We start from the raw sequence: 24,985 nt of genomic DNA, 5'->3' as shown, positions 1-24,985 counted from the left end.
TGGATGTGTTGTGGCTTCAGTTTGTATCGATTATGTTATCTTTGCGGTGTGTGAGGAGGTACATCTACCCCCTCTCCGGAACACAATGGAAACGGAGCAGGAAGAGGCGAAGGGGATAAAGTTAAAGTCAAGTTTATTGTCACGTGCACGACTGTGTGTACGCACGGGTGCAATGGAAAACTTACCTGAGGCGGCGTCACGGGCATGTCACACCTCATCAGCACGATTCACAAAACAAAAAACAAATTAAACAAGATGCTTCCAACGCTACCTCTGTTAAGGTTTGCTAGGAGTGATTGATGCCAAGCCAGACCTCCTGGATCTCCTGAGAGAGTGATTGCGACCGTGTACACAGACCAACCAGACTCTTTCCCCTTCTAAAGAGTGTGTTTATGCCCGACACCACATCGGGTGAGCAGAGCCAGTTAGACCAAGGGATACTCCCTCTTTACTCAATCACACCTGCACACTCCCTCACTCACCCACTTGTCAATGTTCCAGTCCGAACTATAACATACTGCTGTCCCTGGAGAGATTTCCTCAGGCTGTGGTGAGCTTTCTTTCTCTTTCCATCCCCTTTCTCTCTCTACCTCTCTTCCCCTCCCCCTTTTCTCTGATTCCCCTAATTCTTTCCCCCTCCCTCTGCCTTTCTCTCTCTCCCCTAAATCTCTCCTCTTCCCTCCCCCTCTCCTTTTCCCTCTCTCCCCCCCCTTTTCTCTCACCCACCCTCCACCCCCTCGCCCTCTCACCTTCCATGCTGCTCTCCCCCTCCTCTTCTCTCCTCGTCCCGTCTCTCCCCCGGCCGTGAACCTTCATCACGTGCATCAGGCCACGATGATGACGTGCTTCGGCCAGTTAGAGTTCCAGTGCAAGTCTGGCTCGATGCCCACGGAACCAAAGCTCTTTTTAAAGCTCGGTCCCCGGGATTTTCCCGTCTTCATCTGCCAGTGACCCCGCTCACACTCCTGGGTTTAACTGTTCTCCTCCAAGACTGCAGAGAGCTTTGGAAGGACCTGCAGACAGGCTGGTGGAAGAGTGGTTACCAGCCCCGACTAGGAGTTGAGGATGCCATTGTCTACCTGCTGAACCATGTCTACACCCACCTGGACAAGCCAGCGAGCACTGTGAGGGTCATGTTTTTTGACTTCTCCAGTGCGTTCAACAGCATCCGCCCTGCTCTGCTGGGGGAGAAGCTGACAGCGATGCAGGTGGATGCTTTCCTGGTATCATGGATTCTTGATTACCTGACTGGCAGACCACAGTACGTGTGCTTGCAACACTGTGTGTCTGACAGTGATCAGAAGCACTGGGGCTCCACAGGGGACTGTCTTGTCTCCCTTTCTCTTCACCATTTACACCTCGGACTTCAACTACTGCTCAGAGTCTTGTCATCTTCAAAAGTTTTCTGATGACTCTGCCATAGTTGGATGCATCAGCAAGGGAGATGAGGCTGAGTACAGGGCTACGGTAGGAAACTTTGTCACATGGTGTGAGCAGAATTATCTACAGCTTAATGTGAAAAAGACTAAGGAGCTGATGGTAGACCTGAGGAGAGCTAAGGTACCGGTGACCCCTGTTTCCATCCAGGGGGTCAGTGTGGACATGGTGGAGAATTACAAATACCTGGGGATACGAATTGACAATAAACTGGACTGGTCAAAGAACACTGAGGCTGTCTACAAGAAGGGTCAGAGCCATTTCTATTTCCTGAGGAGACTGAGGTCCTTTAACATCTGCCGGATGATACTGAGGATGTTCTATGAGTCTGTGGTGGTCAGTGCGATCATGTTTGCTGTTGTGTGCTGGGGCAGCAGGGTGAGGGTAGCAGACACCAACAGAATCAACAAACTCATTCGTAAGGCCAGTGATGTTGTGGGGATGGAACTGGACTCTCTGACGGTGATGTCTGAAAAGAGGATGCTGTCCAAGTTGCATGCCATCTTGGACAATGTCTCCCATCCACTACATAATGTACTGGTTGGGCACAGGAGTACATTCAGCCAGAGACTCATTCCACCGAGATGCAACACAGAGCGTCATAGGAAGTCATTCCTGCCTGTGGCCATCAAACTTTACAACTCCCCCCTTGGAGGGTCAGACACCCTGAGCCAATAGGCTGATCCTGGACTTATTTCCTGGCATAATTTACATATTACTATTTAACTATTTATGGTTTTATTACTATTTATTATTTATGGTGCAACTGTAACGAAAACCAATTTCCCCCAGGATCAATAAAGTATGACTATGACTATGACTATTCCACACGTCCTGCCAACCCTGTGAGTGCATTGCTGACACTGTGGGATGAGCCCACAGCCGTGTAGCTCGGACGATCAGGATCTTCTTCCTTGAAAGCACGAGGGATTCTGCAGAAGCTGGAAATCCAGTAACATACACAAAATGTTGGAGGAACTCAGCAGGCCAGGCAGCATCTGTGGAAAGGAATAAAGTGTCGATGTTTCAGGCCAAGACCCTTCATCAGGATGGGAAAGAAAGGGGGAAGAAGCCAGAATACGATGGGTGGGGTGGGAAAGAGAACGGGGTAGAAGGTGATAGGTGATATGAGGGGGGAGAGAATGGGGTAGAAGGTGATAGGTGAAGTCACGTGAGGGGGAAGGTAGGTGGGTGGGGGGTATTGAAGTCAGGAGCGAGGTGGAAAGGATAAAAGGTTGAAGAAGGCATTTGGTAGGAGAGGAGAGTGGTTCATGAGAGACAGAGAGAGGAAGAACACAGGTAAGAAGAAAAGGAGAGGTGAAAGGAGGAGACAGAATGGGGAATGGAAGAAGAGCGAAGGGGGAGGGGGGAGAAATCACGGGAAGCTAGAGAAATTGATATTCACGCCGTCAGGTTGGAGCCCACCCAGACGGAATATGGTGTTACTCCTCCAAGCTTTAACCAGGTCAGGAACACAGGTCCATTGTGAGTGCTGCTAGCCCGCAATATTCCTTTGCAACAAAGCACAACCCAAAAGCAACTAATCTTTTTAATATAAAATGGCACATGCTAACATTTTTTGGACTGAGATGTACAACAATAGAATGAGCAGCCAGGGTTACATTTACAGTCATTAATACACTTCAGGAGACAGACAAGCTTTCACGGTCTGCTTACGGAGCTGAGCGTCAAAAAGTACTGCAGATGCTGGGAATCTGAGGGAAATTCTGGAAACGCGCTGCTGGCCAGGCACGGAGAAGCAGGGTTGGAATTTCAGGATGCAGATCCTTCGTTAGAAGGTTGACTGAACTCTTTGCCTGACGTGCTGAGTGCCTGCAGCTTCGTCTGTCTCCTGGAGTTAGTGAATCCACGTTTTACCGGGGATATTACGTCACAACAACAAATTGCATTTATGAGAGTGTCATATTGTCAGCACTGAGTAACTGAGTTCTGAAAACTGGCACTCGTTTGTTGATCACACTTTATTTTCTTGTGCTCAAGGAGAACAATACGAGCCTTGACAACCCATGTGGTCACGGGGAGAACGTACAACCTCCTACAGGCAGCGGTGGGAATTGAACCCTGGGTCACCAGTACTGTAACGCATTGTGCTAACCACTACACCACTGTGGCACTCTTCTTCTCGTGCACAAGGAGGACAACGCCCCTCCCCCATCAGCCAAGCTGTTCTGAAGTTTGAACATGGATATGACATTCTTATGCAGAAATTGACACGTTGGATACCAGTACCAATTGTTAACCTTGTGGTCACATTCTCCATTTGCATAATCAATCACCTATCACTCTATGATCATTCATTACATGCTGTGTCGTATGACCTGGGCGATCACGGTCTTTCCATGACCATGATTGTTCTTGGCAAATTCTTCTACAGTAGTGGTTTGCCATTGCCTTCCTCTGGGCAGTTACAAAACAGGTGACCCCAGCCATTCTCAATACTCTTCAGAGATTGTCTGCCTGGCGTCAGTGGTCGCATAACCAGGACTTGTGATACGCACCAGTTACTCATGCGGCCATCCACCACCTGCTCCCATGGCTTCACGTGACCCTGATTGGGGGGCTAAGCAGGTGCTACACCTTGCCCAAGGGCTGACCTGCAGGCTAGCCGAGGGAAGGAGCACTTTACACCTCCTTTGGTAGACACATACCCTACTACAGTGGTACAGATGTTAATAGCCAACAGAATCTGGATACTTCAGAGTTACTGACCAATAGTAAATGTAATCCTGGAATCCTTGGTTTGCGTCCTTAACTTGTCTGGGTTTCCCAAGTGGATTCAGATCCCTGCTGTTCAAAAGGAAGCTGTACTCTCCTTTGGTCCACTCTCCTCTCCTTCAAGGACCAGCAATCTCCTGTCCTTTACCTTTACCTCCCACCTGGCTTCACCTATCACCTTCTAGCTTTCCTTTCCCAACTCCCCCCCCCCCACCAAAATCTTTTTATTCTGACACCTTCCCCCTTCATTCCCAGTCCTGCAGAAGGATCTCGGCCCAGAACGTCGATTGTTTGTCCATTTCCATTGGCTCTCCCTGGCCTGCTGAGTTCCTCCGGAATTTTGTGTATGTTACTGTGCAAGAGTCTTGGACACAGATACATGATGCGTAAGACTGTAATACTTTCACGTATTGCACCGTACTGCTGTTGCAAAATAAAAACAAATCTCATGACATATGTGAGCGATGATAAACCTGATTCTGATTCGGGTCTCTGTTGTGGACTGAGAGTGGAAAGGGGGCAGGAAGAGTTAGAAAAAGGGGAAAGGAGAGGTGAGGGAGTGGGAAGGTCCAGAGAGACGTTCTGTAATGATCAATAAACCGATTGTTTGGAATCAAATGATCTTGTCTGGTGTCTCAGGTCTGGGTGTGTCTGCACCGAAGCCACTCCTTAACCTGGGTATTCTTTCTCTGCCTCTTGTCCCAAACCCCTCCTGCAGCACTCCACCCTCGCCATTCCCAACATCCTTTGCTCTCGCCAAATTTAAAAACTCGCAAACTCACTCCACATTGACAAATACAGTACTGTACAAAAGTCTTGGCTATACATACCAGGGGTGATTGATATGTTCATGGCCCAAGGTAGAAGGAGTCAATTTTAGAAAACCTAGCGCATTTATTTTTCCTTCATTTACACATGTAGTCCAGCGGCCGTGGAGCATACGGATCCCTTCTTTGTAGAAGTTGGCGTCTTGGAACTCCAGAAAGTGGTCCTCAGCAGGGTGATTGATAAGTTCATGGCCTAAAGTAGAAGGAGATGAGGAGAAACTTCAAACTTTCTGCAGTTTCACCCAAAGAGTTGAATTGCACGTGCTTGTGACGAGAGCTGTATAACTCATCTCCATCTACCGTAGGCCACAAACTTATCAATCGCCCCTGCTGTGGACCACCTGGAGGTCCAAGATGCTCTTGTTACAAGCACGTGCAGTTCAGCCCTTTGAGTGATAATGCAGAAAATTTGACATCAATAACTCATCACCTTCTACCTTAGGCCACAAACTTATCAATCACCCCTGCTGTGGACCACTTCTACAAAGAAGGGATCCGTATGCTCCGCGACCGCTGGACTAAGTGTGTACACGTAGGAGGGAACTATGTTGAAAAATAAATGTGCTAGGTTTTCTAAAATTGACTCCTTCTACCTTAGGCTATGAACATATCAATCACCCCTCATATGTGCCTAAGAGTTTTGCACAGTACCGCAAGTCACCTTTCTGCCTGGGTTGTCTGCACACACTGTAAACCATCCTTGCCTGGACATTATCTTCTCCCTTGTTTTGCTGCAGTGCCCACAATGTCACCTTGAACCATTAAGCAATGATTCACCATGAATTGTACTGACTATTGTAATGCAAATCATTGCTGACATATTAAGTAATGCAAGATTGCAATTGCACAGATGATTGGTTAATCTGCTTTAGGTGTGATGATATTAAGAGTAGTGGTCAGGACACGCTAAGAACTTCCTATTCTTCCAACTATGCTATGGGTCACCTTGTGTTTGACAGTAGGGTCTTGGGTTAACTCCTTGTGAATAACGTCATCTCAGACAAAGCAATACTCTATAAGTGGGTCTTGTAGATGGGCTCTTTCCCAAAAAGGTGCTTTTGAAAAGTGACTGCCTTTCTAAACCTCAAGAAAATAGGTAATAGGAGCAGAATTAGGCCACTCGGCCCATCGAGTCTGCTCCACCATTTCCCTCTCAACCCCAATCTCCCCGTAACCTTTCACATCCCGATTAATCAAGAACTTATCAACCTCCTCCTTAAATTCACCTAATGATCTGGCCTCTACAGCCACCTGTGGCAATGAACTCCATAAATTCTCCACCCTCTGGCTAAAGAAATTCCTCCTCATCTTGTTCAAATGGTCTTCCTTCTATTCCGAGGTGTCCTTCTGGTCCTAGACTCCCCCACCAAATGAAACATCCACTCCACAAACAGGTCCTCCCTCACTCTTCTAAATTCCAGCAAGTCAAGGCCCAAAGCCATCAATCGCACCTCATACAATAAGCCTTTCATTCCCAGAATCAATCACTGAACCCACTCCAGTGTCAGCACATCCTTTCTTAAATAAGGGGCCCACAACTGCTCACAATCCTCCAAACGAGTCCTCACCAGTGCTCTATAAAGCCTCACATTACATCCTTGCTTTTATGGTCTAACCCTCTCGAAATGAATGCCAACATTGCATTTACCTTCCTCACCACCGACTCAGCCCGCAAATTAATCCTGTGTGAGGACTCACCAAGTCCCTTTGCACCTCAGATTTTTAAAATTTTTCTCCCCGTTTAGAAAGTGATCTGTGTTTTTATTCCTTCTACCAAAAGAGCATGACCACACACTTCCTGACATTGTATTCCATCTGCCACTTCTTTGCCCTTTCTCCAAGACGTGATTCTGCATGCAATGCTTACCTGGGTGAGACTGGAGATGGTCTCACTGGGGCTCAGTGGAAGTGACCCACCAGTCCCAGGGACTTCCAGAGGTCCATCCCTGCACAACCAACATTGTGGGCCCTCTGGGATTGGTTCTCTTCTTGATGTTGCTTCACTGCCTCTGGTGTCCCATCACGGATATATCCTCACCCTTTCCTGTCTCTCTGTCCCACACTACCATTGCCCAAGTTCAGGTCCATGAGTGCTGATGGTGGCCACTCCAGCAGCCCACCATTTTCCCTTCCTCCCCTACCTCTCCATTGTCAAGACCCAGTATTTCTGAGGAGGTTTTGTGGAAGTTGCAGCAAGGCAAGGAATAATAACGTCCAGGCAGGGATAGATAGCAGAAGTCAGCCCAGGCAATAAAGGTCCTTGAAGAGCAAAGCTTCCCTCCGTGCAGCAGGGGACTGGAGCTATTTGGCTTCCTGAGATGAGATAAGGACACAATGGAAAGATGGAAGGGGCAGACACGCCAGCTGAGGGATAATGACTAACTTCGGAATCTCATCGGCTGTTAGCTTGTAGTTTCTATTGACTTCTAGCAGCCGTATTGTGAAGAGTGATTGATCTTGCCAGTAAGGAAGTCGAACACACGCCGTTAGTTAATTTTGAATAAGAATGGAATTTCAGACTTCAGAATAGTATGGTTACGCGGGGGTAGGGGCACAAGCTGCTGTCCTTGTGCACAAGTAAATAAAACGTGATTGTGTAACGAGTGTGAGTCCAGTTCATTGGGAATGATGGTCTCCTCTAAACAATTACCAGAAAGAGAGAAACTATTGTTTTTGTTTCTTCGGCCATTGAATGCTTCTCCCTGTTTACCACAACCTGAGAGGGAACCAGAATGTTTGTGCCACTTGTAGCATTCTATTAAACCCTCATCACAAATCCTCTCCGAGATTGCTTTTCTCATCCCTGTGGCATCGTCTACCTCAGCCCCTTTATCAGCGCCTTACCGGTCAAATCCTCATCGGAGCCTACTTTATCTCTGCCCTGTGTCATCTCAACAGGCTCCACAGCTGCCCCCCACTCCCCAACTCTCTGTACAATGCACGTGAAGTCATTGGAAAATATCCCATCCACATCTGACTTGCAGCGTTCGAGTCCCCAAGGACCCTGTGCAGGCAGCCCACACGTAAACAACTCCCCAACTTCTGATACCTCCCCCTTTCACTTTACAACCTCGTCCTGCCCTGCAGTGGTTAGCACCGCGCCTTACAGCGGCAGCAATCACCGCTCCGGGTTCAATTCCCGCCAGTGTCCGTAAGCATTTTGGTTGTTCACCCTGTGACTGCATGGGTTTCCTCTGGGTGCTGGTGGAGGGCCCTCTGCACACTGGTGAGGCCTACTGTGAGCACCTTTGGGCCCCTTAGTCTTAAAAAGGATGTGCTGAAACTGGAGAGGGTTCAACGGAGGTTCACGAAATGATTCCAGGACTGAATGGTTTGTCATATGAAGAGCGTTTGATGGCTCGGGGCCTGTTTACACAGGAATTCAGAAGTATGAGGGGGGGGGGGCCTCATTGAAACCTATTCAATGGTGAGAGGCTTTGATGAGTGGATGTGGAGAGGATGTTTCGTACGGTGGGAGAGTCTAGGCCTAGAGGACACAATCTCAGAATAGAACAGAGGGGTGTCCTTTTAGGACGGAGATGAGGAGGAAATTCTTTAGCCAGAGAGTGGTGAATCTGTGGAACTCGTTGCCACAGACGGCTGTGGAGGTTGTGTTGTAAATAAGGCCGTAAGACATAGAACATATTTCATACACTCAGCGGCCACTTTATTAGGTGCCTCCTGTGGTCTTCTGCTGCTATAGCCCATCCACTGCAAAGTTCAACGTGTTGCACCTTCTTCTGCACACCACTGCTGTAATGCGTGGTCACTTAAATGACTGTCACCTTGGACTAGTCTGGACATTTGCCTCTGACCTCTGTCATCAACGAGGGATTTTTGCCCACAGAACTGCTGCTCACTGGATGCTTTTTTGTTCTTTGCACCATTCTCTGTAAACTCTGGAGACCATTGTGTGTGAAAATCTGCAGATTTCAGCAGCAGGACTGCAGTTTCTGAGATACTCAAACCACCCCCTGTGGCACCAACAATCATTCCCTGGTCAAAGTCACTTGGATCACATTTCTTTCTCATGCTCATGTTTGGCCTGAACAACAACTGAACCTCTTGACCATGTCTGCATGCTTTTATGCATTGAGTTGCTGCCACTTGATTGGCTGATTAGATATTTGCATCAATGAGATGTACAGGTGTACCTAATAAAGTGGCCACTGAGTGTAGATCACTACAGCACGACCCATGATGTTGTGCCGACCTTTTAATCTACGCTAAGATCAATCTAACCCTTCCCTCCCACATAGCTATCCATTTTTCTATCATCCATGTCCCTAAGAATTTCTTATATGCCCCTCTACCACCTACCCCAGCAGTTCCAAGCGCTCACCACTCTGTGTAAAAAAAACCTACCTTTGATATTCCCCCTATACTTTCCTCCAATCACCTCAAAATTATATCCTTTTGTATTAGCCAATTCTGCCCAGAGAAAGAGTCTCTTGCTTTCCACTCGATCTATGCCTCTTATCATCTTGTACATCTCTATCAAATCGCCTCCTGAGACAAGCTGTAGCTCACTCAACCTATCCTGATAAGGCATGCTCCCTAAACCAGGCAGCTTCCTGGTAAATCTCTTCTGTACTCTCTCTACTATCTGACAAAGAGGCAACCAGAACTGAACACAATACTCTCAGTGTGGTCTAACCAGAGTTTTATAGAGCTGCAACTTTACGTTCAGGCTCTCGAACCTGATTCCCCCAACTAATGAAGGCCATCGCACCTCCGGTATCTTGGTGGTGTGAATGTCACTCACAAGTTGTTTGTTATGTCACCCCTCTCGCTGTGAAACGGAAACAGCCCTTTCTCCCGTAATAGGGAGAGAGCCTGTGGTATGTCGAATACCAGGTGAAACGTGAAGACTTTGGGGTGACTGCAAGTCTGTGGCTTTGCTGTTGCTTTGCTCACGCTTGTGTGCTTGGTGGCAGATGCTGATGTTTTTTTTTTGCCGGGAGGGGGATTGTTGCTTGTTGCCGCTTATGTGTGGGAGGGAGGGGAGATGGGGGGGCACTTTGGGGTTCTAACATTTAACTGTCATTCATTCTTTGGGGCACTCCTCTGTTTTTGTGGATGTTTGCAAAGAAAAAGCATTTCAAGGTGTATATTGTATACATTTCTCTGACATTAAATGTACCTTTGAAACCTTTGAAGCTATCAACGCATGTCTGGTTGTCATCCAGAACTTGCTGTGTGGGGACACGTGCTGTTTCATTCACTGAACGGAACTGAATCTTGTACAGTCATCAGCAAACATCTCAAATCCTGACTTTGAGATGAAGCAGCTGAAGATGGGTGGAGGACTGACTAGCCTTGAGAACCTCCTGTATGGATGTCACCCCCAGAGAAGGGAGGGTACTTGGCTGGTAGCCATCTGCTAACATTCATCCCCACCGCTACCACCACTGTACCTTGGCTGCAGTGTTCTCCACCTGCAAAACACACAGCAATCGTTTGCCCAGTTTCTACCAGCATGATAAAAAAGTTCACCCCCAATTCACACATGATCGTGAGCTGGTGATCCTGCACTGCACCCAGCAGCACTATGGAGGAATTATCAGAGGGACTACAGTGGAGGGGAGGGGGCAGCTCACCACAATCTGGAGGGGCCACACATGCTGAGCTCACCTTGGTGGCCCTGTCTACAACGGTTTGCGTCTGACACTTGGAATTCCCTCCCTAACCCTTTCCAAATCTCCCCCCTTCTTGAAGATGCCCCTGAAACGTCCTACTTTGGCTTGGTATTGGATTTTGTTGGCTGACTCTCCACTGAAGGGCAGGATATTACGCTTTGCAGTAACATGAAAGTTTCCTTGTCGATGATACTATTTAAATGAAGTTTGTTGTTATTTAAGATGCAGATCGTTGTGTCAGGATTATAACAATAGTTTTCAAATTCCCGCACGGGGTTGTGTTCTGGAATAGCGCATTTCACAGTGCCAGGTTGCACTTGCAGTCCTGTGCTGACCGCTCAACTCTTCGCTGACCCTTGACCCTCGAACTCCTCCTGTTGCTGCCAACGGGTTGCCTCCTTCCCGCTGGTCTCCTGCGGGCAACGGTCCGGGCCGAGGTCTGCGCTGAGGTGCGGTGGGAATTCCGGTGCTTCCCCGGCGCCGCCTTCATCACCACGCGCTTGACCTTCACCGGTTTCCCGTATCCCACCTGGGCGACTGCCCTCTCCAAGCCCGACAGGGTCTCGGTCAGGACGCCAAGTCGCCTCTTCAGCAAGCGAGCTTCTCGGAACAGGTCTTCGAGAGCTTCGGAGAATGGCTGAATTCTGAAAGGAGGTGGCAGGAGACAGGATTAGTGAATGGGAAATGGGAAGTACGGTGCCCGGCCCAGTGGTTAGTTAACACTGTTACTGCACCAGCGATCTGGGTTCCGTTCTAACCACTGCCTGTAAGGAGTTTGTACATTCTTGGCGTGACCGCACGGGTTTCCTCTGGGTGATCCAGTTTCCGCTCACCTTCCAAAGGCGTACGAGTGAGTAAGGGTTACTACATCGCGGGCATGGAAACACTTGCGGGCTGCCTCCAGCGCATCCTTGGACTGTGTTAACCGTTCATGCAACTGGGCCCATTTCACTGTATGCTCAGAGGTGCATGTAACAAATTACAATTGATCTTATCTCTTGAGATTGGAAGCAATGACCAGTTAGAGCGAGGAGGCTGGTTTATTATCCCAGAACAGTTTCCCAGATACACATTATCCTCAGAATAAAGGGGTCCCCCTTTAAAATGCAATGTCTTCAACCGGAGGTTGGTGAAATTGTTCCCACAGAGGGTTGAGTGGCCCAAGTCATTGGGTGTATTTAAGGCAGAGGTTGACAGGCTCTGGAGTAGTCAGGGGGTAAGGATTACGGGGAGAAGGTGGGAGAATGGGCTTTCCGTGGAATTTGTTGACACAGGCAGCTGTGGAGGCCAAGTCATTGGGTATATTTAAAGCAGAAGTTGATGGATTCTTGATTAGTAAGGACATCAAAGTTTAATTATTTATTGAGATACAGCCCAGTGTAGGCTCTTCTGGCCCTTCAAGCTGCACTGCCCAGAAACCCCCAATATAACCCTGGCCTAATCATGGGGCAATCTACAATGACCAATTAACCTACCGACCAGTAGGTCCTTGGACTGTGGGAGGAAACCAGAGCACCTGGAGGAAACCCACGCGGTCGCAGAGAGAAGAAACAAACTCCTCACAGACAGTGGTGGGAATTGAACCCGGGTCACTGGTACTGTGAAGTGTATTTCTAACCACAGTTATACTACTGTGCCGCCATTATTGATTACCTGACTGGCAGACCACGGTACGTGTGCTTGCAACACTGTGTGTCCGACAGAGTGATCAGCAGCTCTGGGGCTCCACAGGGGACTGTCTTGTCTCCCTTTCTCTTCACCATTTACACCTCGGACTTCAACTACTGCACAGAGTCTTGTCATCTTCAGAAGTTTTCTGATGACTCTGCCATAGCTGGATGCATCAGCAAGGGAGATGAGGCTGAGTACAGGGCTACAGAGGGAAACTTTGTCACACGGTGTGAGCAGAATTATCTGCAGCTTAATGTGAAAAAGACTAAGGAGCTGGTGGTAGACCTGAGGAGAGCTAAGGCACCGGTGACCCCTGTTTCCAACCAAGGGGTCAGTGTGGACATGGCGGAGGATTACAAATACCTGGGGATACGAACTGACAATAAACTGGACTGGTCAAAGAACACTGAGGCTGTCTACAAGAAGGGTCAAAGCCCTCTCTATTTCCTGAGGAGACTGAGGTCCTTTAACATCTGCTGGACGATGCGGAGGATGTTCTATGAGTCTGTGGTGGCCAGTGCGATCATGTTTACTGTTGTGTGCTGGGGTAGCAGGCTGAGGGTGGCAGACACCAACAGAATCAACAAACTCATTCGTAAGGCCAGTGGTGTTGTGGGGATGGAACTGGGCTCTCTGACGGTGGTGTCTGAAAAGAGGATGCTGTCCAAGTTGCATGCCGTCTTGGACAATGTCTCCCATCCACTACATAATGTACTGGGTGGGCACAGGAGTACATTCAGCCAGAGACTCATTCCACCAAGATGCAACACCGAGTGTCATAGGAAGTCATTCCTGCCTGTGGCCATCAAACTTTACAACTCCTCCCTTGGAGGGTCAGACACTCTGAGTCAATAGGCTGGTCCTGGACTTATTTCCTGGCATAATTTACATATTACTATTTAAATATTTATGGTTTTATGTGGCTATATTTATATTCTATTCTTCGTTGGGGCAACTGTAATGAAAATCAATTTCCCTCGGGATCAATAAAGCGTGACTATGACTAGAATGTAGAATGGGGTTGAGATGGGTAATAAATCAGCCATGATGGAATGGCGGAGCAGACTCGATGGGCTGGATGACCTTATTCAACTCATTTCTTATGGTGGTGAGGGATTCTGCCCCTAGCACCCTCTCAGACAGAGTTTAACCCCCAGAGAAATCAGGATCTCCCAGTGGCCACACATTTTAATTCCACATCCCATTCCCATTCTGATATGTCTATCCATGGCCTCCTCTACTGTAAAGATGAAGCCACACTCAGGTTGGAGGAACAACACCTTATATTCCGTCTGGGTAGCCCCCAACCTGGTGGCATGAACATCGACTTCTCTAACTTCCGCTAATGCCCCACCTCCCTCTCGTACCCCATCCGTTATTTATTTATATACACATTCTTTTTCTCTCTCTGCTTTTTCTCCCTCTGTCCCTCTCACTATACCCCTTGACCCCTTGCCCATCCTCTGGGCTTCCCCCACTTTTCCTTCTCCCCGGGCCTCCTGTCCCATGATCCTCTCATACCCCTTTTGCCAATCAACTGTCCAGCTCTTGGCTCCATCCCTCCCCCTCCTGTCTTCTCCTATCATTTTGGATCTCCCCCTCCTCCTCCCACTTTCAAATCTCTTACTAGCTCTTCCTTCAGTTAGTCCTGACGAAGGGTCTCGGCCTGAAATGTCGACTGCACCTCTTCCTGGAGATGCTGCCTGGCCTGCTGCATTCTCCAGCAACTTTGATGTGTGCCCCTTCTCTAATCTTCAAGATGCTCTACATCTACACCACAGGGTGTCTGACCCCTTCACAAGAGGAAACAGTCCCTCACAGTAATTCCCAGGCCCCTTAATTCAATCTCCATTCAGCCTTCTATGTTCCAAAGAAAATAACCTCAGCCTGTCCAATTTTTCTTCGTAGCTCATATTTTCCAGTCCTGGCTACGTCCTTGTAAGTCTCCCGGGCTCTGGGAGATCTGCCTTTGAACCTGTGCCAGTTTATATCTGCTCCAAGCATGCAGTCCATATCTGTAGAAGTGGAGGCACGGGGATTGGCTTCAAGTGAAAGGTACACTCATTGGTAGTTGCTGTTTGTTAAGATAGTTTCAGTGATGTGAACTGCGTGTTAATATTAAAAAACGCAAACAACAGGAGTTCTGCAGATGCTGGAAATTCAAGCAACACACATCAAAGTTGCTGGTGAACGCAGCAGGCCTGACGAAGGGTCTCGGCCTGAAACGTCGACTGTACCTCTTCCTAGAGATGCTGCCTGGCCTGCTGCGTTCACCAGCAACTTTGATGTGTGTTGTGTGTTAATATGTTGACGTGCCGAAAGCACAAGGAAAAGAGCACAAGTTTTAGTTGGTTAAAACTTTTTTGCTCATCCCCGACAGTTACTGAGTTGATGCAAATGTCAGAAACGCCCACAAATGTTTGGTGTCCACAGGTGATAAGGCGCAAGGTGAGGATGGTGTCAGTGGCAGGCCGAGTGGGGTTTGTGGATAGGGACCTCATTTGCTGTTGAAGATGCTGTGCGAATATTTTGGCCATCCAATGTCTTGAGATTTATTTGTTTATGTCACAACAGTCACAGGCTGGGCCATGTTCTATAGCTGAGATCAGAAGGTGCAGGGCTATAGAAGGCTTCCTTTGCAGCACAAATCATCCCGACTCCCAGATATGTCACTGTGTCCTGGGTCTCCCCACTCAACCAGATCAACGGGAGTTAGGTTCACCCCATCTCCTCAAGGCAGTCCAACAGGGAATAGGTACTTGCCTTGTCTTCAATGCCCACATCCCCCAACAAGTGAATAAAACACCGACTCCCTCTTTTCTTCTCACTCTCATCTCTCTCCCTCTGAATTGATTTCTCCTTTTGCTCTCTCCTTTTCCTAGCTCACAACTTTCCGTACCTATCCATCTCTCCAACCTCTCTCCCCACTCTCCCATGTTTTCTCCGTCCATTTCCCCCTTGCACTCTCTCTTTCACCCTAACTCCTAAAGTTCCGTATCAATCTCCAACATTTCTTCCCTCTTGTGTCCCTGCTCTGTCTACCTGTCTCCCCTCTCTCTCTCCCCACAACATTACTTTCCCAATTTCTCTCTCTCCCTCTCCACCTCTCTCAATTTTTCTCTGACTTTCCCTCTATCCCCACCCTTTCCTCCTCCTTTCTTTTACACTCTCCCCTCTCTCCCTTTAACCGCAATCTTGTCAGCTCCCCCAACCCCTCTCCCTGCCCCCCCATCTCCCTGTCGCTCTCCCACTCTCCTCCCCTCTCCCTACCTGGCGTAGTCCGGCAGCACCTCCTGTGGTTTGCTCAGCACTGTCTCCTTCACTTGCTTGAAGATGCGATTTCCCCAATGGTTCAGCAGGCGGGTTATGCTGCGGACCCCGTTAATGTTCACCATGTCGGCTGGGTGTAACAGCACGTTATACAGTAAACGTAATGAGCTACAGCTTGGCAAAATTTCATCTGCACATTCTCCATGCCACATTACACAACCCAAAATTCACCACACCCCATTACACCAACTCCCAAAACCCCATTAAACAGCCAGTAATCTCCACATCTATGACCATTTTGATCACTTTGTATTAAAATAGTATTTTTTTTTGTTTTTAATTTTAAAAGCATGTATAATTTACTGTATGTTCCATTTGTATTTTATTTGTGGATGTTGCTTATCTGATGCTATTTGCCTGTGACATTACTTTGAGTTCATTGCACCTCTGCGGACATGTATTTCAGCAAATGGTATTATACTCAACTTTGATTTTGGCTTTAAGATTGACATCTCATTACACAACCCTACGTCCCCCCACCTCGTTACTCAACCCTACGTCCCCACACCTTGTTACTCAACCCAACCTTCTCCACAGCTCGTTACACAACCCTGCGTCCCCACACCTCGTTACACAGCCCAAAATTCTCCACACCTCATTACACAACCAGTCTCCACATCTCATCACACAACCACCTTCCACATTTCATTACATAACCAGTCTCCACATCTCATTACACAACCCAACATTCTCTATATCTCATGACACAACGTAACATTCTCCACACCACAGTACACTTCTCAACATATTCCACATGTCACTATACATTCCAATGATTTTAGCTCTTCACTGTATAATCCAACATTTTGCAGATTAATTGATGCCAACAAACATTGCCCACATTCTATTATTCAACCAGTTCATGCACTTAGATGTCCTCCATACCCCATTATACATCCTGATGGTATCTGCACTTTGGTGTGTGTGTGTGTGTGTGTGTGTGTGTGTGTGTGTGTGTGTGTGTGTGTGTGTGTGTGTGTGTGTGTGAGTGAGTGAGTGAGTGAGTGAGTGAGTGGTGAGTGAGTGAGTGAGTGAGAGAGAGAGAGAGAGAGAGAGAGAGAGAGAGAAAGAAAGAAAAAAAAAAACGAGAACGAACACACCACAGACTCACTGCCCAGACCTCCTACCTCCTTCTCGGTAGTTCCATGTCCGGTGCTCACTAGCCTGCTGCCCCTGGCTCTGAGCCAACGCAAAGAGCAGAACGAGGAATACGAGCTGCATCGTCATCCTGGACATAGATCTCCCTGGAAGTGCAGAAACAAGTGGGTATTACATCTGGTTCCACCGGTGAGAAGGAATATTGTGACTTGACTTCAGTCTCACGGGGGAGGGGTTGAGTACACACCTTGGTGACATAATGAAGCCCAGCCATTCGGCCCATTGGGATCATGCTGGCCCTCAGAGGACCAATCCCATCAATCTTCAGAACGATTGTGAGGGTGCTCCGCTGTCTGTGGGGAAGGGGCCGGTGTGTCTCAATAAGAACAAACTGGGGATCTGAGGGGGGGGGGTAAGTTTCAGGGGAAAGCCAATCCATGGGAAGAGTTCAGGATCAGTCCCACGGGACGGGAATACGGGAAGTGGTGAGGGCCTGGCCCCTGGAGCAGGGGTAACCTGCACCTTGGGAACAGTGTTCACTCTGGGAGGGGTAAAGAGACTTTCCTCGGGGAAAGCATCTGCCCTGGGAGTAGGGTGGACAGTGACAAAACCAGGCCAGTCTCGGGAGCACTATCAGCCACAGAGTGAGCGATGAACGACTCCCCCGGGGTGACCATACCACCCTCAGACGCCAACTCTGACAGGCCCCTTCACCCCAGCGAGTTCTGTTGCCCTCCCTAGGGGCGGGTTTGTGGCAGGAAAAGATAAACCGCCAACCTGCATGGAACACAAGACATTCGTATGACAGAAAGCCTACTGGAACATGGGGGGTTTCTGCGACTTCCCCCTTCACCCTCTCCTACAACATAGAACAGAGAACAGTACTGTCACAATGGGGGCACGGGTAGCGGACCCAAATGCAAGGCACAGACACTGAAGTACAAGGAACAGGACTTGACTAGAGTAGGGACGTGTCAGGATACAGGCAAGGAGCAGGGACAAGAACACAGACCTGGGCAAGGGAAAGTGGGACCAGGACTAGAAACCATGGACTAGGAAACAAGGCTTCGACTCCGAGCCCGAGGCTGGACAAGGACCCAGAACCTGGGTCTTTCCTAGGGCTTGGACCCCAGAACCAGGCAAGGACATGACATGGCTTCAGGACAGGACGTGGCTGGGGTCTTGGCTCTTGAACTTGGAGACAGGCTGGGGTCTTGGCTCTTGAGGCTTGCAGGCTGATAACTTGGAGGCTGGAGCTCAGAGACAGACTGGGAACTGTACATCAACATAGAGCCGGGACTTATCCTTCAAAAAGCTAAGACTCATCTTTAACACAACACAAACACGAGACTGGACAGTACATAAACACTGAGCCGGGACTTATCCTTAGACAAGCCGGGACTCAACTTTATCTCCACACCAAGGTGAGACAGGTCCCCCCACAGGGCAATAGCAGAACAGCCTGACTTACCCCACAGAGGCAAGGACAAGACAAGACAGATCCCCCCGCAGGGCAACAGCAGAACAGCCTGACTTACCCCACAGAGGCGAGGACAAGACAAGACAGATCCCCCCGCAGGGCAACAGCAGAACGGCCTGACTTACCCCACAGAGGCAAGGACAAGACAAGACAGATCCCCCCGCAGGGCAACAGCAGAACGGCCTGACTTACCCCACAGAGGCGAGGACAAGAAGAGACAGATCCCCCCGCAGGGCAACAGCAGAACGGCCTGACTTACCCCACAGAGGCGAGGACAAGAAGAGACAAACACCAAAGGACAACAGACAGTTCCATCACTACATCAGGGTTGCTGCAAGTCACAGTTTCAGCCAGCATCCTCAGCTGACTACAGAAACAGCCGGATCCCTACTTAGCTCAGAATGGCTGACAGCCACTCAGCTGGCCCGGGAAACAGCCAAATCCATACCACAAAGACAGCTCCAACTACCGACAGCAAGGCTCCATGAAGCAGTGGCTCCCCAACATGGCCTAAAGATGGCAAGTGACCACTCTAGCCTTCCACCAGCAGATTGCTCCCAGAGAATCTTGACAAGACAAACCAGCAGCCCACACTGTCTGTATCTTGTTTTACGGTGGTCAGCATCCAGCTTAATGGTGCATTACCGCCACCCTCTGCTCCAGAATGTGCACTAGACATACATTCTAAATCCCTTCACCCAATCACATATATATATATATATATACACACACAAACGTACACTTCACCCTCCCATCTTTGACCATCCTAGTATCCTATTCCTGTTTATTCATCATATTCTATAAAAAACCCCTGTACCCCTTAAAAACGCTAAAAATACCCGGACCTGTGCTCTCTCACCCATGCCCAGCAACCCTTTTAATGTGAATTCCTGCATCCCCAACTCCCTTAATTTATTTCTCATCATCTCTCTCTGTATCCCATACTTCCTGCAACTCAGAACTACATGTTCTACTGACTCCTCTTCCTGACATTCCTCACACAATCCTGTCTGGTGTTTCCCTATCATTTTCAGTGTTTTGTTTAACGCACAATGCCCCAGCCTTAACCTAGTCCACACAATTTCCTCTCTTCTGTTTCCATTACCTACCCTAGTAACTGCAACACTCTTTTGTATTTGATATAAATGCCTCCCTCTCCCCTCCCTGTCCCATCTTTCTTGCCACATTCAGTTGACTTTTTCCCAGATTACACACTTAACCGCTGCTTTACTGATACTAATGTGCATTTCCACATTTTCTTTCTTTAACGCCCTCTTTGCCAACTCATCCACCCTCTCATTCCCCTTCACCCCTACATGCGCTGCAACCCATAGAAATTTTACCTGACCTCCCTGATTTGCAATTCTTGTACCTAACTGAAGGACTTCATAAAGTACATCTTGCCGACTGTTTGTGTGAAAAGACCTTAAACTTGCTAGAACTGAGGATGAATCTGAACATATCAATGCTTTAGCTTGTCTGGCTTTCTGCACCCATTGCAACGCAACCAACGCTGCCAGCATCTCCACTGTAAACACCCCTAACTTATTAGATGTTCTTCTGCTGATTCCAATTTCTTTTGCTGGTATTACCACCCCAAACCCTGTCACTCCTGTTTCAGGTTCCTTCGCACCATCCGTATAAATATGAGTATAATCACCATACTTTTCCATCACATGACAGTTAAATGCATTTACCAAATCTGTTTTATATCTTTCTTTCCTTTTTACCTCTAATAAATGCCAGTCTATGTCAGGCCATACAAGCTTCCATGGAGCTACAACCGGATAAACTACTGAAGGACTTATCCTCAGATCAAACACTCCACATTCTTTCGCGATATCATTCCCTACCCGACTAAAGGTATCCCTCTGAAACCTCCCATTTTCCCAGCACTCCTGCAACACTCCTTAAGTAGGGTGAGAATCATTGTGCCCCTGCAAATTAGCCCAGTAGTTTGCCATCAGTTGTATCCTTCTTAGTTCCAAAGGCATTATTCCCATTTCTACCTGTAGTGCTGACACTGGTGACGTTTTAAAAGCCCCACTGCACACTCTCAAGGCCTGAGCCTGAATCACATCCGGTTTCCTTATGAGACCTAGCTACTGATCCATATACTATATTTCCATAATCCAATACAGATCTTACTAAAGCCACATACATTCTCTTCAAAGCTGAACAACTTGCTCCCCATTCCCTACCAGTCAAACATCTCATCACATTTATGACTTTTTTACATTTCTCCTCAACTTTCCTGATATGGTCTGCCCATGTAAATCGTGAATCAAATATAACTCCCAGAAATTTAAATGATGCAACCCTTTCTAATTCAACCCCATACATCCTTAACTTCTTCCCTACCTCAAACCCTTTTCCTGGTTAAAAAAAAAAAATACAGTTTGAGTTTTATCTACTGAAAATAGCAGCCCACACTCAACCCCAAGGCTACTTATATTCCAAACCCCAAGATGGGAATCAGGTGCCTATGATTAACTCAATCAAAACAAGGGACAGCTGGAAGACCCGGAGTCCTGAGTCCATGGACCGGACCGTGAACCGGAATGCATACTTTACGGACCGGACCGTGAACCGGAATGCGTACTTCACAGACCGGACCATGACAAGTACAGGCCCTTCAGCCCACAGTGTTGTGCCAAACTTTTAAACTACACCAAGATTAACCTCACCCTTCTCTCCCAAATAGCCCTTCATTTTTCCTTCATCCATGTGCCTATCTAAGAGTCACTTAAATGCCCCTAATGTGTCTGTGTCTACCACCCCCCGTGGCAGAGCGCTCCAAACATCTACCACTTGGTGTAAAAAATACCTCTGGATTCCCTCCTATACTTTCCCTCCAATCATCTTAAAATTATTTCCTCTTGTATTAGCTATTTCCGCCTTACAGAAAAGTCTCTGGCTGTCCACTCTATCTATGCCTCTTAATCATTTTACACACCTCTATCAAGTCTCCTCTCATCCTCCTTCACTCCAAAGAGAAAAGCCCCTAGCTCGCTCTATAAACCTTCCACATCCTCCCTGTAATGAGGCGACCAGAACTGAACACAATCCTCCAAGTGTGGTCTAACCAGAACTGCAACATTTCCTCACGGCCTTTGAACTCAGGCCCCTGACTAATGTGGGCCAGCACACCATAGGCCTTCTCAACCACCCTATCAACGTGCAGCAACTTTGAGGGATCACTGGGCGTGGACACGAAGAAACTGCCGTTCCTCCACACTGCAAAGGATCCTGCTTACGACCTCGGTAGCAAAGCACATTCATTGCCGTCAGCCGTTGCTTCCCCTCAGCCACGTCGAGAGGTGGCGTCCACTGTTGGCATTGGAAGTTATTCTTCGGGTAGACATCCAAAGGCAGTGAAATGGATGGATTGCAGAAACACAGCACACCTCGGCCCACTGACTCCATGCTGACTATCTCACACTGACCCAACCCTAGCCCATCTTATTCTCCCCAAGTTCCCATCACCTTGCCCCAGATGCTACCACCCACCTACACAAGGGGATAGCTACACTGTCCAACTAACCTGCCAACCCGCGTGTTTTTGGGAAGTGGAAAGAAGTCAGAGCACTTGGGATGAACCCACATGGTCACAAGAAGACCAAAATACACAGCAGCACAATCAGGCCATTCAGCCCATCAAGTCTGCTCTGCCATTCCATTGTAGCTTTTTTTATTATCCATCTTGATCCCATTCTCCTGCCTTCTCTTCATAACCTTTGACGCCCTTCATAATCAAGAACCTATCAGCTTCTGCTTTAAATATACCCAGTGACTTGGCCCCCACAGCCATCTGTAGCAATGCATTCCACAGATTCACTACCCTCTGGCTCAAGAAATTCCTCCTCATCTCCGTTCTGAAAGGACATCTTTCTATATTCTGAGACTGTGCCCTCTGGTCCTGGACTATCCCACTATAGGAAACTTCCTCTCCACATCCACTCTACCTACGCCTTTCATAGTTCAATGGGAATGCCCTGCATGCTTCTAAACTCCAGTGAGTGCAGGCCCAGAGCTATCACATGCTCCTCATGCACTCTCATGAGCCTGCAAACCCCAAATAGACAGCAGCCAAGGTCAAGATTGAATATGGTTCTCGGCAGGTGTGAGGTAGCTGCAAGAAGCGATAATGAGAGGAGAGAACCAGCCTGCGTCTCCGCTGTTAACCGTGAAGACAAAGCAACCACATCAGCAATATATTGACACTGTTGCCCATACATGGAGAGGCCGCGGGTGTTGGGGCTTGTTGGGAGGTTCCACACTGGGAAACCAAGCCTTTCAGGGGGAGCGGAACAGTTTCCACACTGAGTGTGTGCGAGATTGAGGGTGAATGGTCAGGTGTGAGCGATGGTAAATGTGAGAAGGTGTGTCAGATGTTTACAACTGAGATTGTGTCACACTGGATGAATGGCGCCACCGAGGTGCCGAGTCTGAATAGCGTCAGCAAGGCGGAGTGTGAATGGTGTCAGTCGGACACGGGGTGTGCGTGGTGTTGTAGACACACTGAGTCTGGCGTCAGTCAGTCATTGAGCCTGAGTGGTGTCAGTCAGACACACGGGTGTGGATGGCGTCACTGAGAAATGCTTGTCGCTGAGACGTAGTTGTGAATGAATGTCGCAGAGACAGTTGTGAATGAGTGTAAGAGAGTGTGTTACACTGTCCGTGAGCGCGAGGTTGCTACCGAACTGCGCATCTTGGGATTTTCCACAGCACCGGTTAAAAGAAACAATCGAGCAAAAGTATTTTTTTAGAATAACAACTGCATCCGCAGATTACGTACTCGAAATCCAGGCAACAATTATTCAAAACTCTCATCTAAAGTCGCACTGTAACATTTCTCGATAAACCCTAACCCAAATACAAACTCCGCGCCGCCGCCCAATTAAATTTTTTTGGCCAGGTCGATTTTACCTTCAGTCCTTTGCCTCTGCGATCTGTTGAATTCTAAGAAGGGTGCGTTGAGCACGGACGGGTTCCAGGTTGTGTGCAGGTTCCCTCCTCTTCCTCGGTTCTGGACGCTGGTTCGATGTACCCCTTTGGTCTGTTCTGTTGCCAATGACGTGTCGGCAGCGGCTTCACTTTGAACTCCAGATGGTGGAAACGTGTGAGCTGAAAGATGCCGACTCCGGTGGGTGAACAGTAACCTTTTGCAGTCCATCTGTCTGATGATGGCCTATTTGTGTTCGTTATATCCACAATCCAAAAGTACAGAGAAAATTTACGAGGATGTTGCTGGGACTGCAAGACCAGATTATAAGGGAAAAAAAATCAATAGGTTAGGACTTTATTCCTTGGTACGGAGAAGATTGAGATTTGATGGTGTTATACACAGTTATGAGGGGTATAGGTAGAGTAAATGCAAGCAGGATTTTTCCACTGAGGTTGGGTGGGACAACAACCAGAGGTCATGGGTTAAGAGTCAAAGGTGAAAATTTGAAGAGACACACGAGGGGAGAATTCTTCTCTCAGGGGGTGGAGAAAGCGTGGAACGGGCTGCCAGCGCAAGTGGTGCATGTGAGCCCGATTCGAATGTTTAAGGGAAGTTTGGATGGTAGGGTTTTTTTTGGGGGGGTGGGAGGCTACGGTCCTGGTGCAGGTCCATGGGATTAGGTAGTTTAAATGGTTCGGCGCGGACTAGATGGGCCGAAGGGCCTGTTTCTGTGTTGTATTTTTCTACGACTCTAATAGATATTTCATTTATCGCCGTGGATTAAGACCATAAAGTCATTCACAAGCCTCCGAATGAAGAAATTCCTCCTCACCTGTCCTTGTACTCTGAGGCTGTTCCCGCTGGTCCTAGACTCCCCCCGCTATAGGAAACGTCCTCTCCACATCCACTCTTTCCAGGCCATTCTGCCGCGCGTGTCTCCTAGAGCCGTGGCTGTTGGAAAGCCGAACCCGGCTTGGGGAGGTGTGGAGGCTTCCTGCGACCCCCGGACCAGCAGAGGAACCGTAGTGGCTTTTTTTTTGTCCTGGTTGTGGCACGGGCCCGGATTCTGGCCATTTGTGAGTTTAGATTAACCAACAGCTGGACAGATGCATGGCTATCTCTCAGCGCAATGCTGTTTTGGTTGCCTGCACGGGGTCGTGTTACTTTTACATTTTGGGCGCTTAATTTCAAATTAGAAATAGACAGTGTACGGAAAACAGGACCAAGTTACACCACTGTTGTAAACACCGCCCGTTCTGTCACAAAGTACTGGAAACACACGGCAGGCCAGGCAGCATCTGTGGAAAGAGAAATTACTGACATTCCAGGCGGAAGATCCCTCATTGGGGCCGTTTATAAACAGTTCAATTGGAGATAATTTTGTCTGTCGCGGTTTCCACTTCAGAGAATCGATTTGCCCGGTGACAGGGGATCTATTTCACCGTGTGTAACATGGGCATCCGTCCGTAGTCAACTTCAGCGGCGTACAGGGCTCTGTCAGTGTGAAGTTCTCCGCGTTACATCATTGCCCCGCCAGCGAAGTGAGGGTCTACTCGCATTCGGCAAGGGACACGGAGTTATTTTTTAAAAAATATTTATTCATTTACGAGATGTGGGCGTCGCCAGCTAAACCAGCATTTATTGCCCATCCCTAGTTGCTCACCCTTGAGAAGGTGCTGATGAGCTGCCTTCTCGAACCGCTGCAGTCCCTGAGGTGTAGGTACACCCACCGTGCTGTTAGGGAGGGAATGTCGTGATTTTGACCCAGCGACAATGAAGGAACGGCGATATCTTTCCAAGTCAGGATGGTGAGTGACTC

At 48.3% G+C, this 24,985-nt stretch overlaps 1 protein-coding gene across 1 annotated transcript; it reads right to left on the bottom strand.

Annotated features, from left to right (window-relative positions):
• Positions 1-10,937: 10,937 nt before the first annotated feature.
• Positions 10,938-23,394, bottom strand: LOC140205368 (uncharacterized). Its single transcript, XM_072272962.1, has 4 exons — positions 23,148-23,394; positions 16,768-16,884; positions 15,581-15,710; positions 10,938-11,283 (listed from the first exon to the last, which is right to left on the bottom strand). The coding sequence occupies exons 1-4, from the start codon at positions 23,392-23,394 to the stop codon at positions 10,938-10,940; spliced, it is 840 nt and encodes a 279-aa protein (XP_072129063.1).
• Between the last annotated feature and the right edge of the window lie 1,591 nt (positions 23,395-24,985).

This window comes from Mobula birostris, chromosome 11 (genome assembly GCF_030028105.1).
Source record: "Mobula birostris isolate sMobBir1 chromosome 11, sMobBir1.hap1, whole genome shotgun sequence".
Lineage (NCBI taxonomy): Eukaryota > Metazoa > Chordata > Chondrichthyes > Myliobatiformes > Myliobatidae > Mobula > Mobula birostris.
This window is presented reverse-complemented; position numbering and strand designations above follow the sequence as displayed.